The sequence below is a fragment of the Brachyistius frenatus genome, unplaced genomic scaffold, assembly GCF_029030835.1.
Source record: "Brachyistius frenatus isolate BFR_SWC_R1_liver_20210118 unplaced genomic scaffold, ASM2903083v1 Contig_18, whole genome shotgun sequence".
Lineage (NCBI taxonomy): Eukaryota > Metazoa > Chordata > Actinopteri > Embiotocidae > Brachyistius > Brachyistius frenatus.
Window position 1 is genome coordinate 1,225,900 of NW_027210617.1, and position 26,880 is coordinate 1,252,779.

General features: G+C 42.5%; 1 protein-coding gene across 5 annotated transcripts in view; it reads right to left on the reverse strand.

The window, feature by feature from the left end:
• ttll7 (tubulin tyrosine ligase-like family, member 7) overlaps positions 1 to 26,880 on the reverse strand; it is a 72,579-nt gene that overhangs the window by 37,928 nt on the left and 7,771 nt on the right. For all 5 annotated transcript variants that reach the window (XM_069694720.1, XM_069694718.1, XM_069694719.1 and 2 more), the window contains exons 4-10: positions 24,867 to 24,988; positions 22,464 to 22,531; positions 22,002 to 22,160; positions 17,760 to 17,976; positions 15,645 to 15,809; positions 12,465 to 12,623; positions 1,353 to 1,447 (exon numbers count right to left, since the gene is read on the reverse strand). In XM_069694720.1, the coding sequence (XP_069550821.1) occupies positions 1,353 to 1,447; positions 12,465 to 12,623; positions 15,645 to 15,809; positions 17,760 to 17,976; positions 22,002 to 22,160; positions 22,464 to 22,531; positions 24,867 to 24,988 (985 nt within the window). The remainder of the gene's footprint in view (positions 1 to 1,352; positions 1,448 to 12,464; positions 12,624 to 15,644; positions 15,810 to 17,759; positions 17,977 to 22,001; positions 22,161 to 22,463; positions 22,532 to 24,866; positions 24,989 to 26,880) is intronic.

Genomic DNA, 26,880 nt, shown 5'->3' on the forward strand with positions numbered 1-26,880 from the left:
GAGTCAAGAGCCAGCCCCACCTCTACGCACCACCAACCCCTCCCTTTGGGGAAGCAAAGTCACTGCTATATAAGGAAAAAGTGAACGAAGTGCAACAAAACCCTCATTCACTCCAGCATGACCATAAGCAGTTTGTCCGGTAGAAAGAGCTTCCTGCCGCCTTTCAAGGCTTCCTGCAATTTATTTGTCGTGAAATAACCAGATCTCCCCTTTTAATCTGTGGGAACATAGCAAACATCAGCCATGAAACAAATCATTTTGATAAGAGATTTATTTGTGCCAACTGCAGCCGGGCGGGAGGACGGAGTGAGTGTTTATGTGGGCTGGCTGCACCACGCACCACACTCGGCCACACTAGATCTATGGTGCTGCATGTAATTGATCCATTGCGTGCGTGTGTGCATTGGTGCGTGCGTGCGTGCGTGTGTGCGTGTGTGTGTGTGTGTGCGTGCGTGCGTGCGTGTGTGTGCGAGTACTGTACTGTATGTGTGTGACTAGTTGAGTTGAGACTATATTTAGAGCAATGAGAGGACAAGCACAGAGAGAGATGGAGAAAAAAAGAGAGCAGAGATCCAGAGGTCTGGTGTACTATGATCAATCAGTGGACAGGCGCGCTGTAGCCAGGGGACAGAAAAGCATGCCAGCAAATACACACACACACACACGTATACACAAACACACTACATATACAAAAAATGCATTATACAATAAGAACAGTGTGTGTAAACTAAACAGGCCAAACAAATACACCCCGAAGGCAAAGTGAAAGGGCAAAACAGGAAGCTTATGTAAATCTACAGAGTAAACAAAGTAGATTCAGAACTACAGACAGCCAGCAGAATGTACTGGTAAAAAATGGCACGCGCGCGCGCGCACACACACACACACACACACACACACACACACACACACACACACACACACACACACACACACACACACACACACACACACACACAAGCACGTCTGATTGACGGGTGCACAAAGCGCAAGGTAGAGACATAGCTGTTTACCCTGGCTCCACCACAGAAACACAAACACAAATTTACAAGGACGGTAATTTATTTGTCCAAAACTCAAACCTCCTGTTCTGTTCACACTTATGTCACTAATGTCTCATTAGTCTGAAACCAAAAACAGGATGAAAGCTGAATTGTACCGTGCATTAACGTCATCAGGGTTGCCAAACAAAAAAGACCTGTAATAATCCATTGTAATCTTGAAACTGTAAAGTAAGGTTTGACATGAGCTGTTCCTGCACATGAAACTTAATGTTGTGTAATGTGCGTTTCCATCTGCATGCATGTACAAACGTGTATGTTTGTGTATGTGACTGTGGTGGAAAACAGTACCTAATGTTGAGGAGCTTCAGAGCATTAAGCAGCACCCCTTTCTTCACGTCGTAATCAATCTTCTGATCGGTCCCAAAGCTCGGAGCTCGATTGATCTGCCAGAGAAGTGAGAGAGGAGAAACAGTCAAAGAATATTCTGGATTTATTTTTCTGCTTCATCTCCTTTTTTTTTTTTTTTCTTCTTCTCTCTTCTCAATTCAGCAGACAGAAATGCTGTGCAATTACGGGAGTGGATTTAGGGCATCTTCGGGGGGAAAAAAAAGAGATCTGTTCCCACACGAAGAAGAGAGGACGAAGGCAGAAACAGACAGAATATGAGAGGTTTTTTTTCTCTTTGAAGGACACTTTGGAACTCTTAGCCTTCGCCGAAGCATAAATCCTGTCTGGCACTGATGTGTGTGTACTTGTGCATGAAGAAGAGCCCGTGTGTGTGTGTGTGTGTGTGTGTGTGTGTGTGTGTGTGTGTGTGTGTGTGTGTGTGTGTGTGTGTGTGTGTGTGTGTGTGTGTGTGTGTGTGTGTGGGTGGGTGGGTGGGTGGGTGGGTGGGTGTGGGGGGTGGGTGCGTGCGTGAGTGAGTGTAAGCATACAAACAGATTGTGTGGGTTAAACACTCGCCCCTTACATGACCCCGCTCAATGACTCAGAAACCAGACATGCTCACAGCAGCCTAACGCTGAGACACCCCTCCCATCGCGCTGCCAACAATAATATCTTTGTGAGCATCAGCGAATTACCGTCGTTCATCTTGGTGCCATCATAAACAATCAAGAGCTCTCGGAAGGATTCAGCTAAACAAGAACAGAGTATGCCACCTGTGATTTGAGGTACAAAAGCTGGTATCATCCGGGGAAAAAAATTCAAGAGCATCTTGCCTTTTCTTAACAGAACAATTTCCAACACCGGTGCAAGCTATTCAAATATCGGTTATCATACCTGACACAATAAATCAAATCTTCACTCTTTTTTTTATGTTCCCTTTGTCTCTGTCCCAAGGTGAGAAACAAAAGGACCAGAAAATGGAGAGAAGTGCCGAGTGAGGGTGAATGAAATGCCAACCGTGACTGGAATGGTCTTCGTATGAGGCGACTTCAAATGACAATGCAACAGATGCCCAGCGGAAGGCTGGCAGGCTCGATAAACCTTGATTGTTGAGATAAGTCAGGTCTTCTCCTTACGCTGTCCAAAATGCTCAAACCGCTCATTTCTCTTTTGTATGTGGGAACAATAGTGTGGGTGGGTAGTGTGATATTGTTAAACCTGAAATACCTCTGTTAATGGTGTATATGTTGAATGAGCTCAAGTGAGCAAAGTCATTCATGAATTTCTTTGCTGTGGAAAGGGATATCTGACTTTAAAGGAGGATACCGAGCCCCTGGAAAGAACCTCAGCCATTAGCAAGGTGCAAACAATGGCCTGATAGCATGAGGCAAAAATACATAACCCAATTAGGGATTCATGTAGGGCAACATAAATATAAGTTTTTTTTTTCACCGAGTTGCCATAACTCAATCCAACAAAAATATCACAAAAATCTTAACTTCTCCTTACTGTGCTCTCACCTCCTTTTAGTGTGTTAGTTTTGTTGCTGCGTTATATATTAGCTACTTACTCAGACCCAACATGTTTGTACAAAGCCTTCATCCCAAGAATGTTTTTTTAAATTCATAAACAATTGGTTCATGATCACTAACAAAAGCCACAGGCCAAACCATGTCTGTTTCGGAGATTATTTTTACTTTATTTTTTTCTAATAGTTCTGGAAGTGTAGCTGGAAGTTCATCCTTTCAGATGCCTTTATTTTGCAGTCAGAATGAGTATTTGTGTCAAAAACAATATTCGTTCTGTTCTTGAACCTGAACACATCAAAGCAGCACAACAGCCAATCATAAATCAGGATTTCAGTAGCAAAGAAAAACAGAGCTTATGTGAGGTTTTGGCTCGTACTTTAGATCCACTCTATCCACCAATCAGGACTGTGGGTAAAGGAAGGTGAAGACCGACTGGTGTCCGACATCAAGCTATTTGCTACCATCAACATTTCTCTCTGAAAATGAGCACCAAAATGCAAAATCTCCTTTACAGACATGTGCAAAGCATCTAAAGAGTTGTGCGGTTAGCTCTCAGTAACTCCATCCCTCTTTCTCCCTCCCTCCTCTGAAGCAGCCATTACTAATCCTGACACAAAGGTGCTCACTGCTGTGTGGCAGATTTTGGAACAGTGATGCAAGATAATATTTACATCACAACCAGACTCCCAGGAACTGAGGAAGCCAGAGTGTTGATTGTGTTGCCAGCCGTGGGGCAGGTAGCCCAAAAAGAGCCGTAACTACTGAAAGACTGTCCATTAGGATCATGAGCCAGCTGTAAAAAAAAAAAAAAAGAATCTGGACAGGCTTAAGGAAATCGGTAAAACTGCCCCCACCATCAATACCTACACCCGAATTGTTCCTCAGCAACACAACTGAACCCTGAAAACACCTAGGATGATGTGAATATGGTTGTACAGGAAAGCCTCCATGTTTAAATGCATGTAGCTGTGGAAAGCAGGGCATAAGTGAATAAAAGCACACAAGCTTGAAGCCTTTTCTGAACTGTAGCTGTCTGTAAAGTATCCGTATAACCTTCTCTGAGCCTGCTGGGCCGTCACTGCTGGAATCTCTTCAACTAGTTCAGACGATAGCTCACAAGTACCACAGGTGAGCTCCTAAATCCTCACCAGTATCAAATGGGTCTGTATGGACGTGACTTTTTGCAAGTGTGTGTACAGCAACCATTTATCAGAGGAGTTGTGATGAATGTCTTCCAGCGCAATAGGAACAGAGACCTTATCTAACTCTTTCACTCAATAGAAAGTATACAATACATCCCTCTGTGTGTTGAAGACAGAGCTCCACTTCGACCTACAGTGCCTTACCCAAGAAAAGAAAAAAAGGGAAGAGGTCTGTTTTCATTTAGCGCACTCCCCAATGTGACAGGCACAATGAAAAGAGTATGGCTTTAAGAGTGCTGTAGCCTATAGGTAACAGCCAGACTGGCAGTGATCCTGGTGACGGTTGTCTCGTTACTTGTCTTCATTTCTTAGTTTGATTTGTGGTGTCAAGCTGTCACAGGATAGACTGGCATCGCAGCACTCGCTGCCTCTCTTTGCTCTCCCTTAGTTTTTCTGTCTCTCTCCTTCTACTCCCTGCCTGTCGCACTCCTCTTCTTCTGCTTAGTTTCTATTCCCACTCTATTCCTTGCCGTCTCTCACCATGTTTTCTGACTGGTCACCCTCCCCCCCCACCCCTCCTCCCACCCACCCCAACTTGCACGCCCAGCGCTTGCTAGCCCTCATTCTCTGGTCGTTACCTCTCTTCATTTCTCTCTCTGTGTTTCTGTGTTCTCCTTTTCCTCTCCGGCAGAGGAAGTTGGACCAGTCTGGTCTTAATGAACCCCTGCAGGCTCCCAAAACCCCCACTCTGATTTCCTTAAGTGACTCTGGCAGGGCCTTAAAGGAGTTTTTGGTTGCTCCAAGACGCATTCAATAAAAATGTCAGATGAAAAGATTAGGAACTCCTTTTTCCTCATTCTTTGATTCGTTTCAGCATCAGCATCGCATCAATGTAGCCCAAATATCACTGTCACAGAGCAAGAAAGAGTATATCAATCTGTAATTTTTCACAGGACACGTTTATCATCATCTGATCATCCAATTAAACATCCAAAGATCAAAGGGTAAGCTGCAAAACACATCAATTCTATATATGATATGGAAAGCTTTTATTTATTGCACCTGGATGCATGTGATTGAGACGTAAAAGTAACCTGCCGTTGTTCATGAAGCCGGCTGTTAAATAAAGGTTGTCCATTCGGTTTGAATTGTCTGAGACCTGCGAGTCTGTCTGCAGATCTTTACTGCAGGCCCTAAACTACAAACAGAAGGGGAGAAATGCAACCAGCAAATTTTACATGGCTTGTTTAATTTGATATGGTCTATTCATTTCCAAGTGGAAAATTCTCTTTATTCTCTGCTTTGGATGCAGCGTTTGTTTGATAATGTTCGGCCCCATGAAGCATCTGAGAACTACGTGTATTGCCCGAAGAGATTTAATAATATCAATATCAATATCAATATAACAACCAACAGCAAAATCAAACCAAGAGTAAAACTATATTCAACCCAGCAATTAGCCATTTTACACACCTGCAGAGAATAAACTCAATCTCAGCTCATACTATGGTTTGACGATAACTCAGATTGCGTCTCAAACTACCTATTTATTATTATCATTTGAATTGTGAATAAACCCAGTAAAAAAAATTTTTTAAAAAAATTGCATTGATCATATGACTCACTCATTGTTAAAAATATTTGTACCTGTGGCCTCTGCTCTGCCACACCGACCCTAATAATACTGCAACGGCGCAGGATCAACAACAATCAGCTGCTTTATTTCCACAACAAATTGCTTCCTCACATCGACATTTATTCTGTGTCTGGAATACTCTTTAAAACAAGTACAAGGGCTGCTCGTGATTAATCGGTTCAGAAAAAACGACCCCCTCTCATTATTCCTGGCAGAGTGTAAACAACCACTGCTTTGACAAGCCTCCCATTTTGCCCCGCACACTCAAGGGTATCGGCACAGTTCAACTGCTGTCAGAATGGAGTGTTTGTTGCTGCACAATGGTGGAATGAGAGAGGGAGTCTGAGAGGGAGAGAGAAACCGAGCGTGAGTAGCAGAGCGACAGAAAGACAGACAGCTGGTCGCCCTGTTAAGTCGCTCTCTTGTTTCAGCCGTCTTATCAATCACTGTTTTGTTCTTTTTTACGTGGTCCACTCGGACACGGGGAAACTCTAGCTGAGCATGCTGAGCTGCTGGTAAAGGTCCTGGGAGTGAGCGGGCCGATGCTTAGCTTCACCACTCGGCCTGACCTGCCTGACTGGCTGACTGGCAGGCAGGTTGCAGGGAGGATTGCTTTTAAAAGACAATCGCACAATGCCCAAAAAAACAAAACAAAAGGTAAAAGGCGCTTAGAACGGTGCACGTAAACGGTCTAAGTGGCCATGTTAAGGCAGCCAGACACAAACATGCACAATTAATTCCCATCAAAATGCCTTCAAACAAGAATAAATCAGCTAAACATAACCTGAGGTCCAAAGCTGTCTGTCATAAATGTCCAAGAATATACATCTTCCTTTCAAGTCTCTCACACACTACATATCCATATGTCAGTCATAAACATATTTATATCTCCACTCTCAATCACATGCATGCACACAACACACACACACACAGTCAGTGGTGCTGCCATACATGCCTGATGATAAATGACTAAATGTTGGGGTATGTTTTCAGCTGCCCCACATACAAAGCCCGTACGCTCCTAATTTGATACTTATTCCATGAAATAGTCATGTTGGGGGAAAATGGATGTGGATAGAGACAGACAGTCCCATTCATCATTCTAATTATTCTTTAATAAACCTCTTATAAACCAGAGAGTGGCTCGCAGGTCACTACTGCCACCTAGGGTTCGCAGGTAGAAAGACGCCACCTCAGAGGTAAGCACGACATCTATGTACATTTAACCAAGAATGAATCTCACTAATTGCCAAAGATTAATCAAAGGCAAAAGGAGAAGGAAAGGTGGAAGGGGGCAAGAGAGACTCTGAGATAATTGAGTATATCAGACTGTATGTATTCTCCTTCATCATCCCCCCTCCCCTACAAAACTCAATCACGAGGTGATGAAATTTATTTGGAGAGCACAGGTAGCAAGTAAATTGCTCCTTAATCACCCTGAATACACAACAATGTTCCATTCGGCTGTCGCAGGATTTAGGAAACACTTTTCAAATTTCCAGAGGAAACATGTGAAAGGCAGGATAACCTCTAAATCCTTCCTCTTTGCATTAAATGACTACTCTTTACACTTGTATGAAAAGCTAAAAGAACATCACATTTTCAAGAGATGAAATAGAATTTCAAATGCCACTATTTATTCCGAACAAGAAATTAACAGTATTTTCAGCAGTTGTAACTCATTTGGAGTTTCTGTCTGTGTGTGTCTGGGAGATGAGGAAGGGTGAAAACTATCCTCATGTTTGTTTGTATGAGGGTGTGTGTGTGTGTGTGTGTGTGTGTGTGTGTGTGTGTGTGTGTGTGTGTGTGTGTGTGTGTGTGTGTGTGTGTGTGTGTGTGTGTGTGTGTGTGTGTGTGTGTGTGTGTGTGTGTGTGTGTGTGTGCCGTGGCATCTGTTTACAGTTGCCAGGGCAGATTACTTCCCATAAACACATCCCCAACACAAACACACACATTCACTTCCACTCAAAAGAGAAGGAAGTCTGGATTATGTTGGCTCTCAGGGATGGACAGGCAAACCAAACTCATCTTGAAACAATTGCAGACGGAGCGCAGAAAGAGAGGGAAGTTGCAGGAAGGGCTAAAGGGAGGGGGTGAAGAATCAGCGCCCGTGGGGGAGCGGTCCAGCTGCAGTCTGTTGGTCTGTTGCTGTAATGCTCATTCACACACACACACACACACACACACACACACACACACACACACACACACACACACACACACACACACACACACACACACACACACACACACTCTGAGACACAAACAAACCAGTGTCACAGTTGACCTAACCATGCCCGCCTCATTAGCTGCTAATCACTCTGAGCAGCCATGCTAACGGGGCCAGGACGCAAGAAAGACCAGAAGAGATGAAGAGGAAATGGTAGTTAAGTTGTTGCCATCAATAATCAAGCCGCCTCTCGATACCAAACAATGACATGAAAACACCAGGAAAGTTGGCAAACAAGGTTTCTTCCTCCTCTCTTTATTCTGTTGCTTCCTGAATTGGTTTGTTTGTGTGTTTGAAGCAGAATTCCTCCATGCATCTCTGACTGGATAAAAAGACGGGCTGTGGGCTTTAGTTTGATGGTAGGCAGATCAGAGTGGCCAAACATACACACACAAACATACACACACGCTACAGAGAACTATTCCCAGAGGGACTAAGACCAGACATCCAGATACACACACACACACACACACACACACACACACACACACACACACACACACACACACACACACACACACACACACACACACACACACACACACACACACAGAGAGAGATGGAGCGTAGACCCATTTACACAAAAAAAAAACACAGAAATATGCTCAGCTGTGTTCCTCATGATGTGTGGTTATTGTGCAGGCAAACACCACACACTGACACAGCACAAGTCAAATTTAGATTCACACACGCTAACTCATATTCATTTACACACACACACACACACACACACACACACACACACACACACACACACACACACACACACACACACACACACGAACACCCTCGCACGCTGACTGCAGCCCTAACAAGCAGGCCAACCAGTTTTTAAGCTGCTTGGAGCGCGGCACTAGAGACAGCTTCGCTTGGAGCCGGCAGGTTTCTAATTATTCACTGCAAACACTTGTTTCTTCTTATTTAGAGTTGACCAGCTGGAGCTATTTTATACTGCATGTGGGGAAACAACTTAAACAAAAATGACACAAGCCAGAGCCTGTAATGAGGCTGGGCCTCAATCCTCTGGTCTTTCTGTTGGGGTCCATGGACAACCATCAGGGCCTAATGAGAACAATAAATTGCGCTCTTTGTCGGATTCTGTTTTTGATATAAAGAGTGGAAAATTCAAAGCAAAGTGTTGTTGTTTTTTTTGTGTGTATTTGTTTTGTCCTCTCCCATTTTCCAGCGAACCTCTAATAATATTTTTGTATTTCCCTCACCAAATTTGACGCTATATGTAATGCTGGCTTACAGCACATGGGCCCTGGATATCACACTGGATTTGGAGACGCGTGCGGTTCTCTTTCACTCATGTACCCCCAATTCTAAGACAGCGCTACGTGCTTGCAGATATAATGAGTGAGGCCTGTGTCACGAGGCGACTCCTGAGCCGCTTTGAATATATATGCAATGATTATATTTTTCTTTAGTTTTTTTTAAAAATTTGCTTTCAAAAGACAAACACTAAATGAAACCCTCAGAGCAAAAGCCAGAGTCCTGAAAATATGTGACGTGTCTTGTGTGTGTGTGTGTGTGTGTGTGTGTGTGTGTGTGTGTGTGTGTGTGTGTGTGTGTGTGTGTGTGTGTGTGTGTGTGTGTGTGTGTGTGTGTGTGTGTGTGTGTGTGTGTGTGTGTGTGGAGGGGGGGCATTTGAGCGTGTGTTCGTATGAAGTGAAGATCATGGCTCAATGAAACTCCTTCCCTATACGAGACACAGATGCTGTCTGGGCTGGTTTAATGAAAGTGAACGTCTCGGGTTACGCCATTTGAGCAAGTGTGTGCGTGTGTATATCTGTGTGTGTGAGCCTATGTAGTGCTGATGTTTTGAATGTCAATAGGAGGCAAAACTTGTGTTGAAAACTCTGCTGAATTAAGATTAGGATCACACAAAAGCCTGTCTTCTCTCTCTTTACCTTCTCTTCTCCCCTTTGGGTACTTGCTGTGAGCACAATGCGCCTGTTTGATGCCTGGCCTCGGTTTGGGAGTCATCATTCTCGCCGTCTCTGTTTTCACCCTTGTGACAAGCTATTTAGCAGGTGTGTGCTGGTCTGTGGGTTTTTTCTCTTGAGGATCTGTATTTGTTATCAGTATATTTGCAATGACTTCTCTTTGTGCTTACCTGCTTACAAAGAGCTGGTGTATTGTGTCTTGCACAGAGGTTTTATAGCAAATGCAAGATAGAGGCTAATGTATCCTCGGATCACAGGAGTTTGAAGTTGCACTGTTTTGAATACCTTGTCCCCCCAAAAAAAACAGTGGCTATTTTCTGAAGGTATAATTGGAGGATGTGAAAGGCAATCATGTTTCTTTTCCCTTCCCATCCTCCTACATACACTCAGAAAACAGCTGACAGAAATACAAACGCAAAGGACACGACTAATATCTTTTGACAGTTTTTTTATATATGATACCATCTAGCTTTCAGGTATCCGACCGACTTTGAGTCTACACAGGTTGAACTTTCATTTCCTGGCTGCACGTTTGCATGTCCAACAACCAGCTTTGACGTTTTAAAGAGTAAGAGAGGACATTGTAGCAACAGCAGTCTGGGTAAAGTCCCAACGAGGCGTGGCACGCGTAATTCACAGTGACACCAATAAGGAAACCCGAGCAGTGCAGTCCACAAATTCAAAACAATCCTGTATGGACGAGATCATGTATCGTGATTCTGGACACAATTTTTACTTTCTTGGAGGGACTCAAGGGTAGAGGGAAAAAGAAAAAAAAATTATTTTTTTTAAAGATGGTGAAATGGAGTGAAATAGATTCAGTTTACCACAAAATGTTGCAAAGTGATTGCTGAAAAATTTAATTTAGACCTGAGGGCTTGCTATGGGGTAGTGTTTGTGGCAACCCGCCTTTGGTCCTGCCTGCGCATTGTGCCCCTGCTGAATACGAATAAACGTCAACAGGTAATAAAGTGGTAATAAAGTCCTTTTCAGGCTTGACAGCGTACGCAGTAAGGATTTGAGTCGAGGTCTCTATGCTTGCAAGTATCCCCTGACTAATCAGTTGAATTTTGGAAATAAATTATTGTTGCTGTAAATGTTGCGTGAAAGAGAAGCAGGGTTGTGTGTGTGTGTGTGTGTGTGTGTGTGTGTGTGTGTGTGTGTGTGTGTGTGTGTGTGTGTGTGTGTGTGTGTGTGTGTGTGTGTGTGTGTGAGAGAGTGTGTGTGTGAGAGAGTGTGTGTGTGTGTGTGTGTGAGATGTTAATTGATGAGAGTTATAGAGAGCTGCTGGTAGCACAGGGGGGATCATTACTGCTGGAGTGGAACAACTGCATTCACGGCTGTTTGCTATGTCTCATACACATTTACACACACAGACACAGAAGATGCTTGCATACTGTCACGGTGCACCAGCAGTCAAAAGGAACACCATCCTCTTGCTCTCTTTAATACATCCTTTTGTCTTATTCTGCAACTGTTCAGTAACACAGAAAAAGTCATGTGGGGTAATAATAGCATCCTAATTCCACCATGTCTGCAAACACCAGCACTTGAGAACACCAACCAACCATCAAATGTCACCTTTTTTTTTTTGTATTCTTCAAATCTTGAGACATTTGGAAATCGCAACATTCTTATTTTTGGGTTGGCATGATGGTGAAAAGCAAACAATTATCCACAAGGCATTTCCCATTCTTGAGTCAGTTTGCAGTAAGGGGGTAGGGGTGCAGCCACTTTGGGTTAAAAGATTTAGGTCACACTTTAACTGACTGGCTGACATCAGAACGGTGAGACAGAAATCCCGGAGTGGAGTCTGAACTCCGGTCCAGTCTTCTGAGTGACACTTGAGAGACTGACACTGAGAGAATGAGGGGCGGGTATCTCACTAGTCAACCTGCCATCCTGACCTATATTTTATACCTGTGTGTGTGTGTGTGTGTGTGTGTGTGTGTGTGTGTGTGTGTGTGTGTGTGTGTGTGTGTGTGTGTGTGTGTGTGTGTGTGTGTGTGTGTGTGTGTGTGTGTGTGTGTGTGCACCTTCGCCTGGTCCCATAACATGCTATATATGCATGTATTTCTGTACGAATTCACATATGCATGTAATTGGGTGTGCATGGTTGTGGTGGTGTGCGTTCCTTTCATCCTACATTGGTCTCTCCTTGTGCTCGGAGGTGCATAAACACATATTTGAGACTACGTGGGTGTTTGTGTGTGGGGATCAGAGCCGGTAAGCAAAATCACTGTGTTTATGCTTTCTGTCGGTGTGTGGTAACGTCTCCCTCTCTCCTGCTAGCACCACCTTATTTCAATTTTGGAGCCACTGTCACTTTTGTCGTAGCACAGACGGCTTAGACTCCACAGATATTTTTTTTTAATAAATCCCAGACCCCTATTGTTCCCTCATAATTTGTCACGGTGTTTTTAAATTTAAAAACATTAGTGTGATTGTCATAAATATGATTAATTAAAAAAATCTCATTGTCAAATAAAAAATTATTTCATAAATGCAAATATAAATGCAGTTTTTGCTAATGCAATTGCACACACTTTAAACACATAAAGACACAAATACAGATATGGATTTGTACCTCCAATAGCCAGGGTTTGAGTTTTCGATCCAGGATAATGTCAAAGCCCAGGACCTCAAAGCAGACACTGTCGCTCCCTGGTGGCTGGCCAGGGCGACACATGCGGTAGGCGTGCAGCACATGGGGCTCAGCCACGATTAACGTTTTCACCACCAGCTCCTGGCAGGACATACAAACACAAAGAGAGAGAGAGAGTCATTCAGCTGAGCACAAAGAGAACACAATCTTACTTTTTTATTAAGTGAGTTTAATTTATCCTAAAAAGCCATTGGCTCTATAGCTTCTCATTAAAGGTCTTCTTAACTTGAAAATGGTGCAATTCGGAGTCGCTTTAATTGCAGGTTGCAATTGCAGACAAGTGACAGTACCTTTAAATTTGGGATAAAAACTGACAACGAAGCATTCATGACACATGCCATACCTGGAACCTGCAGACACATTCCACAGAGGCAGGAACACAATGTGATCTCAAGATACCCTGTCAGTTTAAATGCTGAGGAGAAACACCAACTACTACTGGCATAGAGCCTATTGAATTTCTCTCACACAGACTCTCACCGGTGTTGGTGCTGGTCCATCTGTGTTGCTAGTGGCACCCAACCTGTGTGCATGTGTGTGTTTGCACGCATGTTTGCTGGCTGCTACCTGCCTGCCTACTCCCACTGTGCAACTGGGGTAAACATGCTCACTCTGACACACATACACACACTTTGCACAAAGCTTCCACCCACTAGTCAAACCCCACACAGTGCTGCTGGCCTGCAGTTAGCCTAGTCCGGTCTGACTGCTGGGTGCAGGAGAGGGATACGGTGGTCTGGCCCTCGCCTGATAAGGCTGCAACCCCCTCCTCCTTTTTCTATCCGTCTGTCGTTTGCACACCTCCATCCATATGTCAGCCCATCCACCCGTCTGACCCACAGGCTGCCACGCACAACTACCTGGACCCACCACCACCGTTTATGCCCCAAGTCCCCAGCACTGGTGTGTGTGTGTGTGTGTGTGTGTGTGTGTGTGTGTGTGTGTGTGTGTGTGTGTGTGTGTGTGTGTGTGTGTGTGTGTGTGTGTGTGTGTGTGTGTGTGTGTGTGTGTGTGTGTGTGTGTGTGAGTGTGAGTGTCCTTTGTCCCAGCCCACATCACCTCCCTCCTTATCCTGAGCCCCCAGCACTGCCCACTGCCGAGCACCTTGTTTGTGTCCGTGTCTGCCTGTTTTGTTGGCTTTAAGCTTCAATGGTTATATAAGCCTCCTTGATTTAAAAGAAAATGATTGTTTTATCCTCTTCATCGGCATAAATATGAATATTGGTTTAACTAGCGTGCAAGCATGTATAATTCATTTGTTTCATATATGTTTTGATAGGCCCTTCTCGTAAGCATTGGTTTCTTTGTTCAATTCACAGCACGGTATTACTGATTTTTTTTTTTTAAACTGCCAGCAATATTCAAATGTAAATAAAGAATGAATAATAAACAAGATAATAGAGACTATAGAATATATAGAAAATAAGTTTGATAAATGATTATATTCTGCCAATACAATACTGGAACTTGGGAAATTGTATTTTTCAAACTGGCATAAAACATTGGATGAATTCAAATCCAAAGACCTGGTCAGAAATTTTATTCTATGGATGAAGAAGAAGAGCTTCTTCATGACTCTTAAGGATAACTTATAGAAAACGTATTTGTGCAAATGACAAAGTCTAAAACATAGTTTCTGCAGGGTTTTTTTTGCCGCTGTTCTCGTTCTTGTGTGTGTAGGAAATCTAAATCTATAACAAGCCCATTCGTAGCCAGACAGCTCTCAAAATTACGCCCAAATAAAAAAGCTGTAGCTTTGCTGCTCAAACCATGGCTCCATAAAACACATCAATAATGCCTTAATATGAAAGAGATGTCAGTTTTCCACGTGGAAAAATATACACGATAGTCTTAACCCCCTCAGACAATCCTTTGGCAAACAAACTCTCTGACCATGACCATTGGTGGAAAGAGTAAGAGCAGCCTACAAGGTCTGTACGGGAACAAAATATAAAAGGTGAGATGAAACGAGAAGGAGAGAGGAGAGTGAGCATAGAGCATAAAAACAAGAGTTGAAACAAAGCATAGTGTGTGAGTGCGAATGGACAGCACGAACACCAAAGTGGTGCAACTTCTGAAGAAAGTGCAGAGCGAGCGAGCACGAGAAGAGGTGGACAGTGTGGCTGAGTCAGAGGGTGACACTCTGGTGTGTCACTGAGGAACACCAAAGATGAGAGAGAAAGAAATGTTAGTGCCTTCACAAAATAGAGCATGGACAGATTACACAAGATGGACACGAGAGGAGAATAAAGAAGAAGGATTGTTACCTAAACAAGCGCTTAGCCCAACAATTAAAGCACTGGTCACAAGAAAATAAAGAAAACTAAAATCTGATGAGGAGAAGAAATAAAAAGATTTCCTTGAGTTGAGGATAATAACCGATGGGGTTTCTTTTTGAATTTGAGTGCTGGTAGCATGAGAGCAGACACTAAAGCGGAGAAAAGACCCTGAGGGAGCACACAACCCAAATGATTATGTACAGAGGGACAAAGAGTCAAGGTCAAGAAGAATAAAATAGAAAATAATACTGAAATAAAAAGAACATGAACCGAACCAAGGCTAAAGAATTGTGTCGAAAAGAAAGGAGTAACTAAAAGAGAAGTTGCCGAGAGACAAAAAGGCACATGACTGGTATGGATGGGTATAAGTGTGTGTGTGTGTGTGGGGGGGGGGGGAATCAGGCACAAGAGGTAGAAGAAACAGACAATGATGACAGAAAATGAACAAGGTTAAGGTGCTTAGATGATCTGAGAGTAGAGCAGGGAGACAGGCAGAGCTCATGTTCCAGGAATGATGTTTCCACTGAGCTCTTCCTGGAGTTAAACAAGCTCACTGAATCACTGTCATAACAAATCTTATCGAACCTTAGCTCCACAATCTGTGTATTATGTGCAACGTGTGTTTGTTAGCAGGAACCGCATATGTATATACGTTGTGTGAGTCTACCCTCAGAGATTACATTTGCAGATGTATTTGTGTGTTGCTTGCACTTGGGGTGTGTTTTGCTATCACAGGGCACATCTTTGCTTTTGTGGAAGCGCACGTCCAGCACCATATGATGGTGTCTGTGTTTGCGTGTGTTTGTTTGGACTAGCCACTTACAGAGACATCGCCCCAGAATTTGGCCACGTCATAGTCATTGGTGCGGAGGAACTCGGTGAACCAGCTGATGGACCTCTTACTGCCTTTGTCCACTGTCTCATCTCGCTCAAAGTTCTCATTGTGTTTGTTGACTGAGTAGTTGGTCAGATGCATGTAGAGCTGGCTCTGTGGAGACAAAAAGGAAGAAAGAAGGCCTTTAAGCATTAGACATATCTCTTAAATAGGACTTAAACTAGAAAAATCTAAATGATAAAACCAGTTGAAAACCAGCCTTGTCTTTTTTTTATTAATATTGAAGGATACAGCATAACATTCGTTCATTTGTTCAGTAAAACAAGTAAAAATTATTTTTATTAGCTCTGACATTAAAAAATAACATTTCACAGCAACACCAAATCATATTTGCACCTGATAGCATGTTTTGGTTGTCGGTGCATGAATATTACACTTTTCTTAATTCCCCTGTAATCCTTTATTTACTGAGCTAATGAAGAAATGAAGCTCTTCTTCACCTGCTTCCTCCTTCTACTTCCAATGCATTCATACTTGGTCATTTCCCAAACTAGCCACAATCTAATGTCAATGCTGAAGCGAGAGGACAGGGCACGGAAATAGTAAATACAATGAAATTAGGGCTGCAACTAACGACTCTTTTCATAATCGATTAAATTGCTGAATATTTTCTCAATAAATGGATTCGTTATTTATTTACAAAATGTCCAAAATCAGTGAAGAATAGCCATCACAAAGCCCCACAGGATTGGCTACATGGTGTACATATTGTATATTAGACTCTATAATATCTATGATACCTGTGATGGTAATCCATAGAGTAATTATACCTTTGTCTGGGAAGATAATCATCACAAAAAACATCCCCATCGGTTCTAATGCTTTTATGGTACAGAGCTCAAACACACAACGTGATGTAAAACGTATTCTCAAAATAATGTGGGTAAACAAGAACAAAAGTAAAAGCAAAAAACATCACAAATTAGTCCCTTGACAAACAACTAAACATGGTGGAGGAAGGAAAGAAATAATAGCTCACTGTGTGATAAATTATCAGTGATGTATTTTAAAACTGTTTCTCAGGCGATGCTCTTACGGGAATATGTCGTAATTAGTCAACAGCCGAACAAGCTTACAATCACAGGTCACCAGAATCTCAAGCATTCAGTGATAACAGGAGTCAGAGCGAGTTCCCACAGTGCGTAGCTAAAATGTGTCACTGAATAGTCGATTATAACTAACTTATATTGTGCAGCCCTTGATGTAGCCCTCTCTTTAAACACCATCCCTCACACTTGAAGACAATACATCCTTGTCCTTAGCCTACAAGGTAATAACGCCGTGACCGCAGGCCACTCCAGCACCTGATGGCTGTCTGGGAGTCACTCTCTGTGGGATTGAACATCCATCTCCATGACATGACTCACTCCATCATGTGTCACACACTGAGTAAGACAATACACGCTTGTGTCATGGGAGGGGTCCAGTGTGTCTGTGTGTGTGTGTGTGTGTGTGTGTGTGTGTGTGTGTGTGTGTGTGTGTGTGTGTGTGTGTGTGTGTGTGTGTGTGTGTGTGTGTGTGTGTGTGTGTGTGTGTGTGTGTGCGCGAGATCAATATCAGCCTTTCTGTTGTCTGCATTGTTTACTGTGTATATGAGAACATGCATGTTTTTTTTTGATCATATGGAGATTATACTGTGCATCCCAATCACTGTTTTCCTGTGTTTGTGTGTTTAATTGAATTATGTGGTGTTGCACGAGCCAGTGGTTCCAATTCATGGGAGTGAATGGCAAATACATTGCTCCTTGAATGTGCTTATGTTATCTGTCGATAGAGCATTCCTGACCGTATGTATTTGCTGGTATAAAACCATGAACAGTTTTGTGTACGTCTATCAAACTCATCAAACTGGCCTCGCACACAGATGATACACACATAAAGATGCATGTACTGTTATTAGTTACAAGGTGCACGTCTGTGACCATGTGTTTGTTTCCAATTCTACGTGAAGCTTCTATGACGGATATATCATTGCTCTGAAAAATGCAAGACAAACAAAGGCTATCGCAATTATAATTGGTAGTATTAATATCTGTGACTCACCAGGTTGGCCTCACTGGGGGCGTGGTACTTCTCTGTTCCCATGCGAACCAGGCCGTCGTTGTAGAGGAAAATGCGAAGCGGGTCGCAGGAAGTGACGAGGATGTAGATGCGCAGGTCAAACTTGTAGCCCTCCATCAGGAAGGGCTTGTCCAGGTACTCCTGAACGATAAAGTGCTCCTGGGCTGGCAGCTTCTCACAGTTACGGATAAGTGAGATCCTGGATCGACAGAAACTTTATTAATCCTCGGGGGGAAATTATGGTGTCATCAGCAGCATAATAAAATATGGCATAGTAAAGACAAAAAAGATAATTAAAAAAATGATAGATGGCAGCATAGCAGAGACCATGAACAAGACTGATGACACTGGCACAGTCTTATGTTGAAGACATTTTTTTTTTTAGGCAAACAAGACACAGATTTTATGGGTTTCGACACAATATTTCATTTCAAAGTCTTCTGGAAAAGTTGGGTGACATTTCGGGTTTGCTACATTCTGCGGATATTTAAAATTTTTGCATCTCAAGATTAACTTTTCCCCGCTGTTCTTTTTCTTTAGAAAAATTGATAATAACCATAATCTACACAAGCAATAGATACAGTTGGAGGGAGATGATATGATGAGTGATTCTAACACTTACATTTAAGACATTTAGCCCCAACAAGTGACTGAGCTTCAGGGCCCTGGTAGCCAGTGTGTGTGTGTGTGTGTGTGTGTGTGTGTGTGTGTGTGTGTGTGTGTGTGTGTGTGTGTGTGTGTGTGTGTGTGTGTGTGTGTGTGTGTGTGTGTGTGTGTGTGTGTGTGTGTGAGAACTGCCCGCAGAATGCCTCAAAACTTTGTTCCACAGGTACGACACACATGATGGTTTGTCTGAGTCAAACTCTGTAAGCATCTGGAGAACATTGTGTTTTTCTAAAGTTAAACTTCTGACTGAATGACACAGTGCATCAAATGCTCCAGCAGCCTCTTTCAGCTGTGCGCAGGTTAATTGGAGCGGACGTTGCGCTCCGTTTCAACCTCCCCTCTAATTCATTTGCTTCGGTCTCATGTCACCGGCACTCAGGACTTATAGTGCGCAGACCAGCACAAGCTGGACTCAGAAATGAGCTGTGTTAGTTTGTGTACATCCATGTGGCCGTGGAAGGGTGAGGGGCAATATTTTCAAAAGTGTGTGTCTGAAATTGTGCGCGGGTCTACATGTGTGTGGTGTTAAGTATGTGTGCAGGCAGGGTGAGGAGTCATTTTTAAACAATCTTCCACTATGTATGAGCAACACGTATGACCTACATCACCATCACTCATAGTTAAGGCAGACTTGGGCTAAATTGGTTACATGCACAGCCTGGAAGGCTCCATTATACACATGCAAGGAGGCCCGCCACACACACAAGCACAAGACTTGGCCAAGATGTAAAGAGTTGATTGCTCAGAACGTATAGTTTGGGGTATTGAGATATTGTGGCACCGAGCCACCAGAGGGCAAACATTATACCGGCTTCTGTAATCACAGCCAGAACATACAGTATCCAGGGAACAGTGCAGTCTGTGTTGTAGTTTAACTAAATAATTAACCTGCTCAGTTAACTCCAATGAAGCAAAAACACTGGAATGTTGTTGACAAGCTTCAAAGGAGGCTTTATTTAATTTTTTTTCAAAGATCCGAGCGGAGAACTTTAGATTGAGATTAGGTATTGCTTTTCAGGTTATGATTTAAAAGGAATTTATTTCAGCATCCCTCCCCCTCATAGGTTTGATAAAACTTCCATTTCTTGTCGATCTACTTTCTCGTAATATTTTTGTTACTTGGGACCTATCAAATCAGTTCGTGCTCTTGCCAATTAAGAGGCTGCTGTATTATAGACGGGCACCTCATTGGCCTGCTTGTAGTACTTGAACAGAAAAGAGCAGGAAGAAATATTTCGGAGCCTGATCGACGATGCGATGGGCCCTCCTCACAGGCAGACAGAAAGCTGAATGATGAGGACAGGGTTAACAGTGTTAGTTAGTCGAGTAGAAGTAGCTGTGGAGAAGACGACATGATTGATGAGCTGGGGTGTCAGATAATTACGGCCCACTCTCCCTTGCCTATTTAATTTGGTACTGGAGGGGATCTCGCCTTTTACGCTCTGCACGCGCTTTTATTTTGTTTCCTTTATAACAAGCTGGGCTGCAGACACAAACAATAACTTCATTTAGTTGGTCGACGGAAAAATAAATTACAGGGGGTAGATATAACTTAATTTCCTGCCACGTCACACCACGCAAAAAAAAAAAAAAAAGAGAAAAATCTAATCTTGTGAGCCGCCTGCCGTTGACTGGTCGAGCTAAACTCATCATCTTTCATATTCCTAATGTATGGCAATAATTCAGCCTTTGCTGCCTTTTATTCTTTAATAAATAAGGGCTTAGTGCAGCATGGAGTTATAAGTAATGCTCACATTATACCAGAAAGGACAAATTCAAAGAGAATTAGAGGGAGAGGTGAGGCACACGGAGAGATTTGTACTTCAATATCCCCACCTATTGGTGCCAGAGATGAAGGCACTGCAAAATATTTCTTCATACATGCACTTCAGGGATCACATTTTCAAAGAATAAAAAGTCAAAAAGAATAATTAATAAACATTTTGCAATCTGAGCAATTTTAACAAATCCCAAAGTGCTCAAGAGAGTTATGTGCAATGTGCAGAAAGAAATTCTTTTCAGAGGGAGCCATATTTTAGCCAGAATAATATTCACAGTTTGGCCTCTTATTTTATATCTTATCTCATGAAACAGAATACGTTGCAAAACCAACCGCACTCAAATCTCTGAGTTTTAAACCACTTGACAATTTCACTTTGTTTCAGTTTTGTCTTTGTGGCCTCGTCCACCACACAAGTCAAATCGCAGCGAAACAGAATTGAAAAACAATTAAGACTTGTGTTATCGACCACTTTTTTTTTAAGTAATAACTGAATTGTTGTGTCCATCCATTTTGAGTCACTTATCGTAGGCAGTGTTGTGAGCGCAGAAGACCCAGGGAGATTCCTAATTAGCATCACCCTCCAGGATGTTGTGGCTCTGCCTCGCAATCTCCTGTCGTTCAGTGGCACCTGGAGCACCTCAGAAAGCCATGGGGCTTTCTTACTAGTTGGCAAAATTCCTCCAGCTCATCTGGCTCTTTTATTAAAAAAAAAGCTTCATGATCAATACCAAAGTCCTCTATCACTTGAAGCAAGGCCCCCACACTCACCCTGTTTTCTCGATAATTATAGAGGAGTCGATTCAACTCTGTTTATTTTTTGAGAAATAGTTTTAACGTTGTACTGGATGCATTTTGTTTTTCATTTAATTAGGATTGCATAGTATTAGTAGCACCTCTCAATATACTGCCAAACAACACCATTACTGACTGCAGCCTTCAAAATTACTCGGGCACTTCTCTGGCACCATGAACCAAAACTAATCAGTTTAAGCTCCACAAGTTGAGTTGATTGCCAGGATTTTGCTCTCTGATTGCTTTGAGTGCGCAGATGTACCTAATAAATAAAAAAAAAGGTCATGTCACCGTGCTTGCGGTCCAGGAAATAAAACTGAAAAATGTTCTCTCGAAATACTTCATGATTCCAACTCTCAGGTAGACAAACTATAATGGAAATGTGACATCACAATTTGAAATAGGCTCTAAGCCCATGAGAGTGCAAGAATGAAATATGCATTCAGCAACCACAGCCGGCTCATCTTTTGATAAAGAGATGCTATTGAGAGACAAAGTCCCCTGCAGCAGCCATCTTTGTCCATTTTCTGGCCTGACTGGTCACCGCTGATGGTGCCTCATAAAAGAATCCAATAATCACATGCAGAGGCCTTCAGGGAAGGAACAACCGTAGCTATAAGGGACCACATGTGTGTATGTGTGTGTTTATGTGTGTGACCTCCAGTGGCAGCGATAACCTCTGATTTATGGAGAGTGTGACCATTGAGGACAATGAAGTTCACAATGCGATTCACCACACCCTCTCAGCTCAAATACTCAATGTGGTCTCAGCCATAATGCTATTTCCATAGACACCCATGTCAGGGTCACAAACCTCTTATTGCTTTGTTTTGTTGTGCCTGTCCTCTATTTCCTCTACTGCTAAATTTGTCTTTCACCCACTCACTTATCTTCTGCTTCTCTTTTTTGCCCCAACTCCCTCCGTCACTCTCATAGTCAATGTGTATGGATTACAATGGGACTCTTAGCAGCCTCTGACCTACCCGTGACCCATGGCTCCATTGGCAGGTTTCACAATAAAGGTCTTCTGCTTGCGTTTCCTGCGTAGCTCTTTGACGTAGTTCTGGAACTGAGTGTACTCAGCAGGGAAGATCCAGGTTTTGGGGATGAAGCTGTACTCTATAGGCTGGGACTTGATCATTCTGGACAGACAAAGAAAGGGGATGTATGGAAGTAAGGTCACTGTGCTTTCTTCTCCAAGAAAACATTTTCTTATGTTTTTTTTTTCATAATTAAATTTTGCCTTTTTTTTTTTATAACAGTAAAGATGAATGTTGTGCTTTTACATCACTGTCTGTTTGTTAGGCTTGTAATTGTGTAGTGCTACAAGTGCCAAGTTTTTACTTCTTGGAGTAATGGCTGGCTTTGAAATGCTTGTGTTTTTGTGCATCTGCAGCTGAACCAGAGTTTTTTCATGTATGTGTTGGGAGAGACAAAAAACTTACTTGGACATGTTTCTTGCTAGGCAGTCTTTCCTGCAGATTTCGCCCATACCAGGGAAATGGTTAATTCTCTGCAGAGGGACAGGCAGACATAATAATGTTGTTAGGGCCATTACGCCACTCAATTCCACCCCCCACCCCTTCATAAAAATGAGCACATTAAAGGCAGCAACCTGAAGTGAGCTTACAATGTTCTGACATTTATGCCCAATTACGGACTCAAAACAAAAAGGTGACGCTGAGACCTTTCTCAACCCTTATTTAGTTTACCGTGTTTTTTTTATACACTTTAAAGGTTGGGGAGGGAAGAGGCCAGAAAAAAAAAAAAACGATCAATCTCAACTCAGAGGGGCCAAGGTAATTGGTTCTGCATCGCAAGCTCCTGCAGTGACAGTTGAATGAATTGCTTTGAATGTGCCGAAAGGGGGGTGGGGGTGAAGGAAAAACTCTGGGTTTTCTGTATTCTTTGACCAAATGAGCCTGAACAGGGGCGTTAATTAGGCTCGTATGAACTGAAACTTGACAGCAAACTCTCACAGTACATCAGTAAAAGGAAAAAAGGAAAAAATACGACCAGAGAGAGAGAGAGAGAGAGAGAGAGAGAGGAGAGGAGAGGAGAGGAGAGGAGAGGAGAGGAGAGGAGAGGAGAGGAGAGGAGAGGGGAGGAGAGGAGAGGGGAGGGGAGGGGAGAAAAACAAGAATGCAGAGGGTAAAAGGAATGCATGATTATTATCCAAACGAGACAGACGTAATTAGGGATTCAGAAGAGATTGCACAATTATGCCAATGCCGCAAGACGACATGGCTTGTGAGGGGAAATCAAAACCAATTGTTGAGGGACTGCTACTTTTCTTCTGAGAAATTATCTCATGAAACACCACAGCAGCATGAGGGAGCAAGTTAAAAAAAAAAAAATTTTTTTAAATAACAGCAAAAAAAACGGTTCTATGTGAAACATTAGCCACATTACTACATGTTAAGCTGTTAGAGTATTTGTAATATTCAATCTACTTAGCTGAACTCTTGCTGCCCCTATCGTAACAAGCCATACTCTTACTGACTGGCCTGTGATTTAATCGATCATTAGTGCCCAGTCTAATCAAATAAGCACTCCGGAAGATGGATAGCGAACACTCAGAGCTTAGGGGGAGCGGCCAAGTTCACTAAGCAGGACGGGGGGGGGTCAAACAGAGGTAAGATCACTCTCAGGCCAGTACAAAGAACTCAGAGCAACCCTTGTTGTTTAGGCCCGTCTTATCAACATCACCCATGACATCTGAAACCTGCCCCACCACCCCCTGCTGCTCACAACTTGTCAGTCTACCTGTCAGTCTTCCCATCTCTGTGTAGACTCTGTTGTTCCCTCTCACTGTGTCCACCCTTCTTTCCTATATTTTATCTCTTTCTTACCTCCCGGGGTCTGAAGAAAAGCTGATTGGCAGATTCAGGGTCTTCTGCCCTGCTTCACTTTTTTCCTTTACTTCTATAACATCTCTTTAATTCTTCTTTCCTACTTACTATTTCAACTGAATCTTCACTTTCAGTTGCTTTCCCCAGGTACATCTCTACCAAATTTCTTGATATACCCCATTTTCCTCTATATCCTCCTTTACCTATTCTGTCATTACTTTATTGTTCTCTATTTGGGGCAGGCAGAAAAACATATTGTAAGGCAGGATGGTGTGCAGAGACCCTCGATGGGATGGTGGAGTTAGAGATACCACATTGTACAGGAACTGATCAGGTTCATCAGGTAATTCCGTCCACTCTTTTCATTTATTCTTACAAAGGCTGAATGTGAGTAAAGATTATACCAATTACAATCGCAAGTCTTCATCTGAACATCTCACTTCTGAATACTTCATCTCACTAAACAGAACTTCCAACATGACATTCTAACCAAAGTCTGACAAAAGTAGAATTTGAAGGAATTGTTTTGGTTTTCTTTGTCGTAAAATAATTTGTATAAAATGCTTAGCGCACAGCAGAGTTAAAGTAGCTGTTTCAATTCAAAGACATCCCTTATACCTTTTCTTTTAGGAAACCCCCTGTGAAAATCCGACCTCAACTTCCCTACTAATGACACAGAGCCAAATTGTATTATTTGTGATGTAAAAAGTCAGATAAACACACATCAGCTCTTTCAGAAGTGTTCATCAAAACTTAAAATTCCCAAAGTTACATTTATCTACTGGGAGCTGATCACATCCACAGTCTTTGGCTGTCAGCCACTAAATTGCTTTACTAGAGAACACTGCAAAGGTTAAGGTCCATTTGTTCCTGGTCAGTGCAGCGACTGGACGTGACACCTTTATTCAGAGCAAATAAGCTCTCTTCTTTAATCTCAAAGCTATTGTATCCCCAACCAAGGTGTGCTTGACTTGACATGGTAGCCATGCAGTGTACCTGATAATTCCTGAGCTCAGCAATTTTCTCATGCTGCACGGCTGAGTCATTCCAGATGAGGTTGGCAGTCTCATCATCGTCCCGGGTCTTGATGAAGGCCATCTCGTTGATGACTATACGGACTGAGAGAAAAAAAATTCACATTAGATTGTATTCCAATAATAGTGAGCTATGCAGTCACTTGAATAAACATTACACACTGATTTTAAGAAAATATCCCCAGAGGAGGGACTAGCTATATTTAAAAGGGCAAAGCAACTTAATGTTGTAGATGTAAAATAAGAACAAGATATACGACTTAAACCCACAAATCAAATATTTCTGCTTTACACGTCAATATTTCACTCGAACTTTTTGCAAAGATTAAATTTTGTTTCCGCGCACATTAAGAGAAAAATTAGTCTGGGAGATTATACATCAAAAAAGCTCACAGCAATATTTACCACTCATGGAATGGTTGCAGAGCAGCCAATCGTAATGCCTCTCTTCAACAAGATAAATTAATTGTCTGTAATGCATTCAAATCCCACTGGAAACCCCCATAGTATGAGAGATAGGTGGCAAGCCCATTTGGACATTAATCCAACAACTATTCATTATTCAGGGGGTAATGAAAAATTCATATGCCCTAACGAAACAAGGTATTAATTAATTTCTTGAAAGCCTTCACAAACCTTGAGAAGGCCTGCCTAATGTTGTGTGGTGGCACTTGAATGGGAAAAAGATGTTTCCGATGTGACTTCATCCATCTGTTAACGTTGGCAGAGGCTAACAGCGTTTTGCTAACGGGAGCAGGGAGGGTTTGCATCACAGCGGGTTTCGTGCTCACAGTTACCAGTAGAGTCTTTGAGTAGCTTTAATCAATCCTTTCTTACACATCTCACTAAACAGACATCCCTAGTAACAGAGTTTACATTCCCTTCTCAGTGGGTGGAAAGCAGATTTCCAACACCGTGCTCCCTGACCTTTAACCTTTACCTGTAATACAATCAATTCTGAAACCAAAAAAAAAGAAAGACAGGTGCACAAAGGGTAACAGCAAAAATGAGCCATCCATCTGGCCTTTAGTGTGAGTTTTCTCTCAGAACAGCCCTGCAGTAGTCTCAGAAGGGCCACTGCGGGTCTCGTCACAGCTAGCCGACCGACTCACAGCTGGACTTCCATCTACCTGCAGGATCCCGGCTGTCTCCACCTTCTACTTGCTGCTGCTGACTCTATAGTTTCATAGGTTGTAGTTCACCCCTGAGAGCTCTGCTGCCACACATTATATTGACCCTGTGAGGAGTGCTTACAACGCTCTTTTAGACCATCTCAAAAAAACTCGCTGCCAAGTTAAAGTACCTCAACAAAGATTTATGTATTTATATAAGGCCGCGCTGTCTCTGTGAGAACTGTTCCACTGGACTGCAACCCTTTTGGGTTCAATTTGAGACATTAAATAACAACGACCACCTTCAAACAATCTACCGCAGCAAATTAGATTTTATTGTTGAGACAACATTGTGATTGGATTTGTGGTGTTTTGAGGGAATGACTAAGCCAGACTGAGAGCTGTTTCTAAAATTAATTTACAATTCACTGTGTCACAGTACATTAATCCTTACCTGCAGGACCACCCAAAATGGTGGTCTTGCTTACTCGTGAAATTTTCATGAGGAAAATCAAAATATAAATTCAAAAGCTTGATACTCTGAGGCTTTGGATTAAACACAATATAGCTGAATATAAATCTGAAACCGTATTCATTAGTGACATGTTAACAGTGATTCTCACCTGTCTATGTAAGGAGTATCCAGAAAGAAAAAAAACAACTAATATTATACTAAAACTACAACTGAAATTACAACCTCTTACACCACTGCTAAGACAATTCAGGCTACTCTCTTTTCAATGAAAAGATTTCATCACCCGTGAAAAGAGAAAGCCTCAGTTCGTGCTACACTACCTTCTCAGTCAAGACAAACTGTGATCAAAAGATATTTCATCTTCGAAGACAGATTCAAGTACTGCATAC